This window comes from Oryza glaberrima, chromosome 3, assembly GCF_000147395.1.
Source record: "Oryza glaberrima chromosome 3, OglaRS2, whole genome shotgun sequence".
NCBI lineage: Eukaryota > Viridiplantae > Streptophyta > Magnoliopsida > Poales > Poaceae > Oryza > Oryza glaberrima.
The window spans coordinates 10,723,608-10,736,966 of NC_068328.1; the positions used below are offsets into that span (position 1 = coordinate 10,723,608).

Here is a 13,359-nt window from a genome sequence, read left to right on the forward strand (position 1 = left end):
TATAACTAAAAGGAAATATCTAGTCTAAGGGACTATTGTTTCGAGTTTGCATAGGGTCCTAGAAAACGTAGTAGCTTTGCCCCCTAGTTCGCTACGTCTCTATCTATCAGACGGCTTGGTGTTTTCCGTCGGCTGCCGGTCGAAGGCTTGGTGAGAATGTGAGAGATGGGAAGAGAGGGAAGAGGGAGGATAGAGGAGGAAGAAGAGGTGGTTGTTGACATGTGGGGTCTATTGGACACGTCAGTCAAAATCGGGTATTATAAACCTCGAATACACTGTTTTGCAAGTTAAGAGACGTGCTACAATTGGTATCGCGGTACAAGAATGTAACTTGAACTCGGCGTCAAGATAAGGGACCTAATATGAACTTATTCCACCATAAAAAAAAGAACTTATTCCACGATGGAAAGCTCTTCTTGCGTTCAGCAGCCAGTAGCCCAACAAGGCCCATTGTTCGGGTTAAACGAACCCAAAACCGTACGAAAGCCCGAGAAAATTGCCTTCGTCTGCGCCCCGCGGGCTCTCGTCCCAACCGCTCACCGGCTTCCCGCGGCGGCGGCGGCGGGGCTCCATGCTCACGGTGACCCTCCTGGACGCGCACCTCGCGCGGTGCAGCTCGGCGCGCCACCTCCTCCAGATCCACGCCCAGTTCGTCGCGTCCGGTCTCCTCGCCGACGCCTTCGCCGCCAGCCGCCTCATCCTCTTCACCACCTCCACCCGCCTCCTCCCGCTCCCGTTCCACCACTCGCTCCGCCTCCTCCACGTCGTCCACCGCCCCAACGCCTTCTCCTGCAACATGGTCCTCAAGGCGGCCCGCGAGCATGGGCTGCCGCACCTGTGCCTCCCGCTCTACGCGTCCATGTCCGCGGCGCCCGACTGCTACACCCATACCATCCTCGCCGCCGCCTGCGCCACCAGGAGGGCCATCGAAGAAGGCCGCCAGGTGCACTGCCACGCCGTCAGGCACGGGTTCGGGCGCAACCTGTACCTCGCGAACGCGCTGATGAGTATGTACTCCGCGTGTGGGTGCCTCGGCGACGCGCGCAAGGTGTTCGACGCGGGTCCTGTTTGGGACGCCGTTTCTTGGAACACGATCCTGGCCGCGTACGTGCAGGCTGAGGATGTGGACCAGGCGGTTGGGGTGTTTGCACGGATGCCTGAACGGGGTGCTGCGGCGGTGAGTTCGATGGTGTCGCTGTTTGGGAGGAGAGGAATGGTGGACGAGGCGAGGAAGGTGTTTGATGGGGTGGAGCGCAAGGATGTTTTCACGTGGACTGCGATGATTTCTTGCTTTCAGCGGAATGGCAAGTTTGCAGAGGCGTTGGCTTTGTTCTCAGATATGCGTGGGGAGGGGTGGCCTGTGGATGAGGCAGTCATGGTCTGTGTTGTCGCTGCCTGTGCACGGTTGGAGGTAACTCGGAATGGGGAGATGTGTCATGGGCTGGCTTTCAGAGCTGGCCTTGGCTCGAGGTTGAACGTCCAGAACGCATTGATCCACATGTACTCAAGTTTTCTGAATGTTGTTGCGGCACGAAGATTGTTTGACAGTGGCCAGTGTTTGGACCAGTTCTCTTGGAACTCGATGATAGCTGGCTATCTTAAGAATGGCTCTGTCAAGGATGCAAAGGAATTGTTCACTGTAATGCCTGACAAAGATAATGTTTCTTGGACTACAATGATATCTGGTTGTGTGCAAAATGACCAGTCCTCAGAGGCACTCACTATTTTCAACAACATGCAAGCCCAAGGAATCAAGCCAGATGAGGTTACGCTTGTAAGCGTCATCTCTGCATGTACTAATATGTCTTCTCTCGAGCAAGGCAAGTCAATGCATGAGTACATAAGGGAACACCAATATACCATCACAGTCATACTTGGGACTAGCCTCATTGACATGTACATGAAGTGTGGGTGCTTAGAATCTGCATTAGAAGTCTTCGATACAATGGAAGAAAGAGGAACACCTTGCTGGAATGCTGTCATTGTGGGGCTGGCCATGAATGGTCTGGTGACGAAGTCCCTTGACATGTTTTCGGAGATGGAATCATCTAGCACTGCCACTCCAAATGAGATAACTTTCACTGGAGTTTTGAGTGCTTGCAGACATGCTGGCCTAGTTGAGGAGGGCCAACATTTCTTCAAGTTGATGCAGCACAAGTATCACATTATCCCAAACATCAGACATTATGGATGCATGGTGGATCTTCTTGGACGTGCTGGATATGTCAAAGAGGCAGAGAATCTGATTGAGAGCATGCCCATGTCACCAGATGTTCCAGCGTGGGGTGCTTTGCTTGGTTCCTGCTGGAAACATGGTGATAATGAGGTTGGAGAAAGGGTGGGGAGGAAGCTTGTCAATCTAGATCCTCACCATGACGGGTTCCACACTATGCTATCTAACATATATGCTTCAGAAGGAATGTGGCAACATGTAAAGGACCTAAGGGGCTCCATGAAACAATGGCATGTCCCAAAAATTCCTGGTTCTAGTGTGGTTGAATCATCACTACCTTTGTGAGAATATATCATATGATGGTACTTGAAATCAGAATACAGTGCTTAGAGTGGTTTGACTCAAGTTTCATAAGGTACTGAGCCGATCCTTAATTCCTTACTTATCAGCAGAACTAGTGTTCTAGCTATCTTATGAGTTGCTTTGGTAGCTTGTCATTCAAATAATCTTTCTTCTGTCTATTTTTTCACATGTTTTTAGATAATGTATATTTTTCACATAAGCTAAAAGTTTTTGTCTGCCATTAATTTTCACAACATTCATCTTTTGATCATTCACCTGAAGTCAGATATAACCTCAGTCGCTCCCTCCTCATTTCTGCAAAGGTAACATCCATCCATCTGGCACCATGAATAAGTAGCCACCCACTACATGGTCATGGCTCCTTTTTTGCATTTAGCCATGCATAATGGTGCTTATGTATTATTTATTTATTAATTTGTAATCTATGGTGAATTCAATCTATGATGGGGACTAATACTTCTGCATTATTGAAGGCATGGAGCACGTGAGAGTGAGGGTGGTCTACTTCACCAAATTAAGGAGAGTAACTGTCTGTTTATATGAATATATCAGGGAGCTTGGTGAAGGGAGGAGGGAAGAATAAGGAAGCAAGGATGGCCTGTTATTTATAGTTAGCAGATGACAGATTAGCGCAGGCAGACTACCCAAGCTCCTAAACGGTACGATTTTTGCAAAAAACTTTCTTCATCAACATTTCTTAGATAACTTGTTTAAATCAACTTCCAATATTTAATTATGCCCTCGAATAATTGTCATGAACTCTGTGTCATCCATCACCCATCATCTATTTAGGGTGGGATCTTAAGGGGTGCAATAAGCTTGCAACCTTTATTGGTATGTTTAGCTTTGTCGTTGGAAGTTTTGAAGTTGGGACAACATGTTATCACACTTATTGCACTGGAAAACAATAAAGAGAAGATCTGTAGATGTTTTTTTTTTTCCATAGAGAAAAGAGGAATGTAGGTCAATTCTGTTGTTTTGTTTCTAAGGCATTTGTTTGTTACAAAATATGTCCATGTTAATTATTATGAATTTATGATGTACAAGTTGCAGCCGTACAGGCAGCTAGCTAGCTGGTTAAGCATGATTGACACATTTCTGGTTCAGCAATCTTATTCAGTATTAAATTCAAGTCTAAAGAGGCTTATATTTAAGGTGAACAACACTCAAAATTTACTGTTGTGCATATTGACGAAACTAAGTAATTCCAAACAAATTTTGCAAGAAGATAATCATTTTGTATTGACTTTCTAACAAAGAAGAATTTACGGTGTGAAATGTGAGATGAGATCCACCTTGACAAAGTGATAGATGACCTGCTAAATTAATTATTGGGGATTTCATTATATGACAAAGTGAAAGTGACTGGCCTATCTTAAAACTGCACGGGCAAATACTACTGGAAGAGTTTTTCTGTCAGTTCCTTGCATATGACTAGAAAAATATGGAACACTCCTCCCTATTTTATATTTTAAAATGAAGTAGAGATCAAATGCAGAACAACTTTGGCACCACCATACATTATCTCCCTTGAGGGGAAAAAAGAATTCAAAGTCTTATTGACTTTTGACTAACATAACAAATGCATGGAGAAATAATACAGGTTTAATTGACAGAACGATAATCATAGCTAAAGGGAAAAAAAGAATACAAGTCTAATTGACTAACATAGAAAATGCATGGAAATGATAATCATTTGTGCAAGAGAAACAACATTTCAAAGATGAATCCATCCCCCAAAAGACTAATAATGGTTTTGTTGCTGTTGTGAATTTGTGATAATGCAATGAAAGCTCGATTGCATCAAAATGTTGCATGATCAACCGGATCATCTTTGCTGATCCACAAGTTGTCTGCAACTCATTGCACATCAAAATAAATGAAAGGTGAAACTCTTCATGCAAAACTACAAAGCCATGTCATCAAGCGAATATGGAGCAGACGATTTTTGCTCCGGGTGTTATACGCTGTCGGATTCTCTGATTGGCAAAATATCTTCTCAATCCTCCAGGATACTTCTTTTGAATGTAGGTCACAGCTATACACAGTTCGAGTTTGTTTATTTTGTAAAGAGTAAATTTCACAAAACTACAGATACTATGACCAAATTATCACAAAACTACAGATATAACTCGGTGTATCACAAAACTACACATTTAACACCAAATTTATCACAAAACTAAACATTTAAGATGAAGTGTCACGAAACTACGTGTTTAGTAACTAAATTATCACAAAACTACAGGTTTAGAAACAATTTAGTCACAAAGCAGTAATGTTTATAGCTTCACCATAACAATGTTGCTAGGGATTTAAACTCCAAAAGTTGTAGTTTTGTGATAACTTCAATATTAAATACACATTTTTGTGATATTTAACCTTAAATCTGCAGTTTTATGATAAATTTGGTGTTAAATCTGTGGTTTTGTGATGCAACACCTTAAATCTGTAGTTTTGTGATAATTTGGTCAAAATACATGTAGTTTTGTGAAATTTACTCTTCTGAAAACCTCATTGCATATTAGTCTATTTCTGTTGGAGCAGTTGGGGATTTATCAACTCAAATGCCAAAATAATTTCAAAAAGGAAAAAAAATCATTGTTGAGAAGGCTTTGATGAAAGCTGAAAGGTTAGCCTGCCAAATTATACAGTTCTGGAAATGGGACAATTAAATTGACCAATCTGTTATTGCTTCCTAGAATGGGTTGCCAATTTTCTATAGTTCCAACTTTCTCAAATGAGAAAGTCTAGTGGGTTTAGGTCAGTAAATGACTCATACCCAGAAACAAAAATGAGCAGACATCCCCTATGTAACGCATTGTCCTGCAAAAACTGCAGCATGTTTACAGATATTCTAAGAGCAATGCTATGCTGTATGGAGCATTTTCACTATGTCAAATGCGGGTAAATATGCGGGTGCAAACCCAATTTAGGTGAAAACTAGTGTAAACCCTGAGTTTGGAAAAGATCTTTTACATGGTTGTGTAAAATAATCTCATCTACATGTATGATTTTTTTGGGGTGAATTTAGACAACTGTTTGGTCAGGGTTTACATGAGTTTTCACCTAAGTTGCGGTTTCCACCATATATTTACCTGTCAAATGCAGCTCAAGTATTTCAACTATTCTATTATAGATAAAAGCTACCTTTTGGTCCCTCTTTTGGTCTTATCTTTTCCATCTGTTATCTTAAGAAGGATAGTGAAATCTGCAGATTATTAAAATTAAATTATTTAGAAATCCATATCCTATTGAATGTGAAACTATAATCATTTTATCTTTGCAACTGTGGGTTCGTGGGCCTTATAGACCTCTGAGGTTTATGATAGTCTTATAGTCCCCCCTCACTGTCCTTTCACCAATCAGCTTTCTTTCACCTTTTGATATGCAGCCCATATTTGCAGGGATTGTTCCCCATATCAAGCGCAAGCTTATATGCATATGTTTTCATTTCCATTATTCCATTGTTTTCTTTTACTCCTGAATACATGACAACTTGGCCCCTTTTTTAATCATATATTAGATAGCTAAGTCCTTACACCTACCCAAAAAAAAAAACATTTCTTGTGCGTGATATCTGAACCCAAAATTGTATGCGCCTGCCACGTGCTTGGTTTTCATAGATGTAGTTATGGACCTCTGTATTGAATATTTTCATTCATCTGTAAGGACATTGTAGTTTCCATCATTTTGCAAATCAAAATGGATAAACATGTCGCATGATGCATTTCGCTTATTTCCTATTGGCAGAAATCCTCAGAAGTAATCTACTGGCAGAGTGTAGAGCTAAGGGCATGCAAGTGCATTAGTGAAATCCAAGCATCGTTCACATGGTCAATCCTGCCCTAGAATGGTCCAATCCATTAAAACCAGTAAAAGTGATGTCAATAGATGGGCTAAAAAGAGCTTTGAGGTATGAAGTACTATCCCAGCTGCCAGCTTTGCAACTTTGCATAATGTTCTGTTTGTTCACATTTTTCCTGTTCTTTCCTGACAATAGTTAACTTCAGCGGTGAATGAAACGATGTTGAAAAATGGAAATGATTGTATTACGATTCTCCTCCTAAATAAAGTACGCATACTTCATTTGTAGCTAGCTAAAACTTTTGAAGGTCATGTGTGGCATGAAATGGAATATAAATAGAACTGTTCTAGGAAATAATTCTTGTCTTGAACTATGATATCTAGAAGAATCCCCAAATTAATGGTTTAGAATGATGGTAGATTATCAGCTACAGTTACACACTAAATAGTTTATTTATTAATTCTAGTTTTATTTTGCAGCAATGTAGACAAAGTAGACTACCGATCTTATCGTTGCCTGATTAATGGTATTAAACTAAGATTAAATATCAAGTACAAGTAAGGAATAACTAAAATTTGGATTAAAAACAAAAATAAGACTAGAATTTGGTTTCCATGCAAATTCTAAAAAATATCTTGGTTAACCATATTTAAAATAATTTTAAAAATGAACGAAAATGCACCCCAAAAACAATGACTAAATTTAGAATAAAAAAGATAAATTCTATTTGTATATGAATTCCAAAGTTATCCATTTTCTTAAATGTACATGATTTTAGAAGGCGAGCCTTCAGATCTCGGAATTATAACTAACCAATATGCGTGGATAATAATAAATATTACATTAGTATTTTTGTCATTAAAAAATACTTTTGTTTTGTTAAATCAAGGATCTGAAATCATGTCAATCTGCTAATGACCTAAATTAGAAATTCCTAAATAGCTTTTTAGAATAAAAATAGACTTAAAATATCAATTAACTTCATATAATATACAAATAAAACAGAGCTACCCATTTTGTATATTCCCAAACTAAATACATAACTAACTACAACATAAACCAATAACTAAAGGAAGCACGCTAACACAAGCAAAGTATGAAGGCCTCCGTGCCATCCCCCAAAAAAAAAATAAAAAGATAATTTGCCTGAACTCGAGGAAGATGAGCTACACATACATTGGAACATTAGAGGAAGAACAATAAAAGATGATAAGGGGGCTGAAAAAATTGCCGTTTTAGATCACGGAGTTTGTAAGCACCACTTGCAAATACTCCTAATTCATGATGTACTACCAACCAATAGATGGTCCTCGTGGAGAGTCAAATACCCTACTTAGAGCAAGTTTTATAGTAGAGGTGATTGCCATGGTTACGGATAAGGCATATCTCCAATCCTATGACTTACGGAATATACGAATACGGTATACCTTCATGTATACGATGTGTTTCCGTATACGATAAGGAAATCTACAAGATACTATGGAAAACGTCCTCACGATAGGCGGATGTCAAAGTCCTATTTGGAGAGGATTGGGCTTTTACTATATAATGCGGGGTCCGTAGTCTTCGAGTTCTACTTGGAGACTAAGGAGATTCACGGTATAAAAGACGTACCCCTGAGGGGTTCAGATCATCGAATCTTACTACCAACACACCCACCATAGTCTACAAGCTGGAGGACGCGAAGCCTACTCACCGAGAGATCTCGTCGAATCATCTCGACAAGGATCTCACCAGTAACGCCGGATTCATCTATTCTCATTGTACTATGTGGTTTTCCATATCAATATCATATAAATTGGATTAGGGCTATCACCTGATATCTTTGCCTTCTTGTTCCCCGATGTCGTATCGTGTAGATCCTCGTACCAACGTACCCCAATACCTTATTCATCCGGTCTGCGGGTATCATCCATCGATAGTGACGGTAATATATGGTCCTTTAATTTTATTCATATTATCTACTCGTTGATTAGAGCAAGTATAATAATGAGCTATAAGTTAGCTATAAACATATGTGGATGAGAGATAAGAGGAGAGAGAATAAAAGTGGGCTACAAATTTATAGCCAATTACGGTACATGCTCTAAGAGATTGTGTGTATATTAGAGATGGGCCAGATATTAATGTTGTTGTATATGTTTATATGAAACTATTGTATGAGTAGGCTATTAGATTTGTTGCACATGATGTGTTAATTTTTAGATCTAGTAGTTGGCTATACTATTGGGACAATACAACACATCGCCAATGCACTTATCCCAATACACCACTTTATTTATTTTCACTTAATCCATTAGCTTATTTCTCTCATCTAGGAGTTTGTGTAGATATTGACTCCTCCTCTCTTTCATCTCATTATATGATCTTAGAGCAAGTTTAATAGTATAGCCCACTACTAGCTCCAATTCACCTATAGCCAAACTAATAGCCAATTCATAAAATAGTTGCTTACTATACTATTAATATATGGTCCCACATGTCATACACACATTGCGTCTTGGAGTCCGCGCTGCAGCTGGCTACAGATCTGTAGCCCGCTGCTATTCTCTCTCATCTTTTATCTCATTAAAATATGTTTATAGCAGGCTAATAGTTTGCTATTGTACCTGCTCTTATGTACTCTCTCCGTCCCATTTTAAGTGTAGTTGTGGGTTTCTGTATCTAAAGTTTGATTGTCCGCTTATTTGAAAATTTCATAAAAAGATTAAAAGAATAAGTCATGTATAAAGTACCATTTATGTTTTATCATCTAATAACAATAAAAATACTAATCATAAGAAAATTTCAAATAAGACAGACTCACAGATAGTCAAACACATTGGACACAGAAATCATAACTACTCTTAAAATAAGATAGAGGAAATAGCATCTTCCAATAAGATCTTAGAGCAAGTTTAATAGTACAACCAACTACCGGCTCTAAATTATCTATAGTCAATTTTATAGCTAATTCATACAATAGTTACCTATAAACATATACTACACAATTAATATATGGTCCCACCTATCATACATGCATGTATATTGGTGTTCGTGTTGTAGCTGGCTATAAATATGTAGCACGCTACTCTTCTATCTTCTTTTTTATCTCCTCGAAATATGTTTATAGTTGTCTTATAGCCTGCTATTGTACCTGCTCTTAAGGTTTGTACTTGCTCTTTGTACATGACAGTCGTGAGAACTCAAGCGCACCCACCAATGGATGACGTACCCATGGATGACGTAACAATGAATGACATATGTCAATGGAAGATTCTTTGTCCAACGGCCTTGATCTTTCATATACGAACCAGAATTAATCGTCCGTACTCATAAGAGCAGGTACAATAATAGGCTATAAGTCAGCTACAAACATATTTTAAGAAGAGACATGACTACACAGCTAGTGGTAGCTGGTTTGTCTCCACTCCATATATGATAGACACTATCCATCTATACTTCAAATACAATTTTCTCTAAAACTGCTCATCCGATCTACGATCCGATTACACCGTTGTGTTCGTAACAATTAAATCTTTATAACAAGATATCACATGATTATATTTTGATGAAAAAATATAAATTAGTTTTATAATATATCTAAATTACTTTTAGATTTCACTAAGTTACTTCTTAGACATATAAAAGTAATTCAACAAAGCCTAAAAGTAATTTACATATACTATAGAAGTAACTTATAAAAAAAGAAAGTAACTTCTATAATATATGTTAATTACTTTAAAACTTCATTGAATTTACTTTTATATGTTTAAGAAGTAACTTAGTGAAATCTAAAAGTAATTTAGATATATTATAAAAGTAATTTGTGATTTTTTTATCAAAATATAATCATATGAGATATTGTTGTAAAGATTTAATTGTTATGAACACAACGGTGTAATCGGATCGTAGATCGGATGAGTAGCTTAAGAGAATTGTATTTGAAGCATAGATGGTAGGAATATTTTTTCTACTTGCTTGATCAATTAGTACTATAGTAAAGTAAGATTCTTCAAGACACATATCTGGACAATGGCCGATCGTATCTGAACAATGGCTAGCGTCGCTCGTTATGACTAAATCGAGAGCGCTCTCGATTTAGATTTTGCGTTTAAGAAGATAAATAAGGAGAAAGAAGAACAACGGGCTAAAGATTTATAGCCAGCTGTAGCACAGACTCCTATACGCAATGTGTGTATGATTGGTGGGGCCAGATATTAATAATGTAGTATGTAACTATTGTATAAATGAGCTATTAGATTGGTTATAGATGAATTGGAGATAGTAGTTGGCTATACTATTAAACTTGCTCAAAGCAGATTAATTCTCATACATGTGCAATCAAGATCTTCCGTCCTCTGCGTTCGACATGTGCAATCAAGGATTACCTTCCGTCTTCTGAAATTTTATTCTTGTACAGCGTTCGACAATTAGGGTGAGTTTGAGAAGAAAGGGATTGAGAATATTGAGAAGATACGTAAAATGAGGTGAGCTATTAGCGTATGATTAATTACGTATTAACTATTTAAAATTTTAAAAATGGATTAATATGATTTTTTAAAGCAACTTTCCTATAGAAATTTTTAGCAAAAAACACACCGTTTAGTAGTTTGGGAAACGTGCGTGCGGAATACGATGTCCTTTCTCACCCTATATCACCAGAACGAACGCTCCCTTAATCTCCTCCTTTGCATGTAGCCATACATGATGGTCCTTATGGAATTTCTCTTTCTTTCTTTTAATCTATGGTGATGAATTCAATCTATGATGGGGACTAATACTTCTGCATTATTGGGGGCATGGAGCACATGAGAGTGAGGTTGATCTGCTTCACCGAATTAAGGAGAGTACCTGAATATATCAAGGAGCATAGGTAAGGAGGGAAGAGTAAGGAGCCAAGAATGGCATGTTCTTTGTAGCTAATGGATGACGGATTAGCGCGTGCCCACTTTCTAAGCTTCTAAACAATACTGTGATTTTTGCTAATACTTTCTTCATCATTATTTCTTGGAAAACACAAGTTGCACAAGTTGATTAACCCTGTCCCTGCCTGTGTTAATTATGATGCACAAATCTCACCGTACAAGTAGCTGGCTAGCCGGTTAATGATTGACACATTTCTGGTTTAGTGATCTGATTCAGTACCAAATTCAGTCTGAAGAGGCTTATATTTAAGGTGAAAAACGTTCCAAATTTACTGTACGTGTTGCACATTGGTGAAACTAAGTAATGGCAGCAGTAATTTTCTAGAGCAATTTACTCTGCATGATTCCAAATAAATTTTGCATGAAGATAATCCACTTGTATTGACTTTGTAACAATCTCACATGCTTTCTGCAAGTGCTAATATTAAACCGTGTGAAATGTGAGATGAGATCCACCTTGACAAAGTGATAGAGGGCCTGCTAAATTAATTATTGGACTTAGGGGATTTCATTATATGACCAAGTTATGCAGATACTGCCGGAAGAGTTTTTCTGTCAGTTCCTTGCATATTAGTACTAAAAAAAATGGAAAAATCATTTTCCTTTTTTTTATATTTTTAAATGAAGCAAAGAGCAAATGCAGAACAACTTTGGCACTACCGTACCATTATCTCCCTTGAGGGAAAAAATAATACAAGTCTAACTGACTAACATAACAAATGCAAGGAGAAAACAATACAAGTCTAATTGACAGAACAACAATCATTGCTAAAGGGAAAAAGAGAATACAAGTGTAGTTGAGTAACATCAACAAATGCATGGAAATGACAAATCATTTATGCAAGAGAAACAGCATTTCGAAGATAAGATCCAACCCCAAAAAACTAACAATGATTTTGCCGCCATGAATTTGTGATAATGCAATGAAAGCCCAATTGCATCAGACTGTTGCGTGGTCAACCCAACCATCATTGCCGATCCACAAGTTGTGGGCAACTCACTCCATATATTTTGTTAAAGAATTATCCACGTGCAAGGTCTAGCTGGACAACCATCTCTGCAACTGCAACTGGCTAACTGGTCAGTGGTCACTTGCTCCACCCTAAAATAGGTACTCCCTCCGTCCCAAAAAAGACAAACTCTGGTTTCCGTGTCTAATGTTTAACCGTCCGTCTTATTTAAAAAAATTATGAAAAAAATTAAAAAGATAAGTCACGCATAAAGTATTAATCATGTTTTATCATCTAACAACAATGAAAATACTAATTATAAAAAAATTTCATATAAAACGGACAGTCAAACATTGACACGGAAACTCAGGGTTTGCCTTTTTTTTTTGGAACGGAGGGAGTAGAATAGTGCTCCCTCCGTCCTATAAAAACGAATCTAGGATCGGATGTGACATGTGCCAGTACAATGAACCTGAACATATGTATGTCTAGATTCATAGTGCTAGAATGTGTCACATCTGATACTAGGTTGGTTTTTTATGGGACAGAGTGCGTATATATCAATCTATATCGGATTAAACACATTCACTCCAATCAAAATCGATTTGAATCACTTTTTTTTTCATTACACTATTTCGATTAAGACATATTTAGCACTATAAGACCCTGTTTGGATCCACTGATAAATTTTTACACCATGTCACATCAAATGTTTGGACACATATATAGAGTATTAAATATAGATGAAAAAATAACTAATTACACATATTGCGTATAAATCGCGAGACGAATCTTTTAATCCTAATTGCGCCATGATTTGACAATGTGGTGCTACATTAAACATTTGCTAATGATGGATTAATTAGGCTTAATAAATTTGTCTAGCGGTTTATAGCAGTTTATAGGCAGATTCTGTAATTTGTTTTGTTATTAGATTACGTTTAATACTTCAAATGTGTGTCCGTATATCCGATGTGACACGCCAAAACTTTACACCCTTGGATCTAAACACAGCGTAAATCCCGGTCAAATTCATAGCTTTAGAATGTATATAATCTGAAAGCATATTATTATATTTTGGGACGAAAAAAGTATTAGACAAGAGTGATGCTCTGGTACTCTTTACTGGTTACTACCAGTATCGTCAGAGGTAAATTAGTA

The 13,359-nt window shown here is 38.0% G+C and overlaps 1 protein-coding gene across 3 annotated transcripts; it reads left to right on the plus strand.

The window, feature by feature from the left end:
* Positions 1 to 420: 420 nt before the first annotated feature.
* Positions 421 to 9,857, plus strand: LOC127768878 (pentatricopeptide repeat-containing protein At1g05750, chloroplastic-like). 3 transcript variants are annotated; one of them, XM_052294545.1, is made up of 4 exons: positions 421 to 2,588; positions 3,010 to 3,195; positions 6,287 to 6,449; positions 9,517 to 9,857. In XM_052294545.1, the coding sequence occupies exon 1, from the start codon at positions 572 to 574 to the stop codon at positions 2,516 to 2,518; it is 1,947 nt and encodes a 648-aa protein (XP_052150505.1). In that variant the 5' UTR covers positions 421 to 571; the 3' UTR covers positions 2,519 to 2,588; positions 3,010 to 3,195; positions 6,287 to 6,449; positions 9,517 to 9,857. The 3 variants fall into 3 exon arrangements, with proteins under 3 accessions (XP_052150505.1, XP_052150503.1, XP_052150504.1); XM_052294543.1 differs by lacking the exon at positions 9,517 to 9,857 and having other exon boundaries at positions 6,287 to 7,708; XM_052294544.1 differs by lacking the exon at positions 9,517 to 9,857 and having other exon boundaries at positions 3,089 to 3,195; positions 6,287 to 7,708.
* Positions 9,858 to 13,359: the final 3,502 nt, after the last annotated feature.

What these genes read in the sequence shown, in the direction of transcription:
- LOC127768878 (XM_052294545.1), top strand. Translation starts at nt 572, where the DNA reads ATGCTCACGGTGACCCTCCTGGACGCGCACCTCGCGCGGTGCAGCTCG.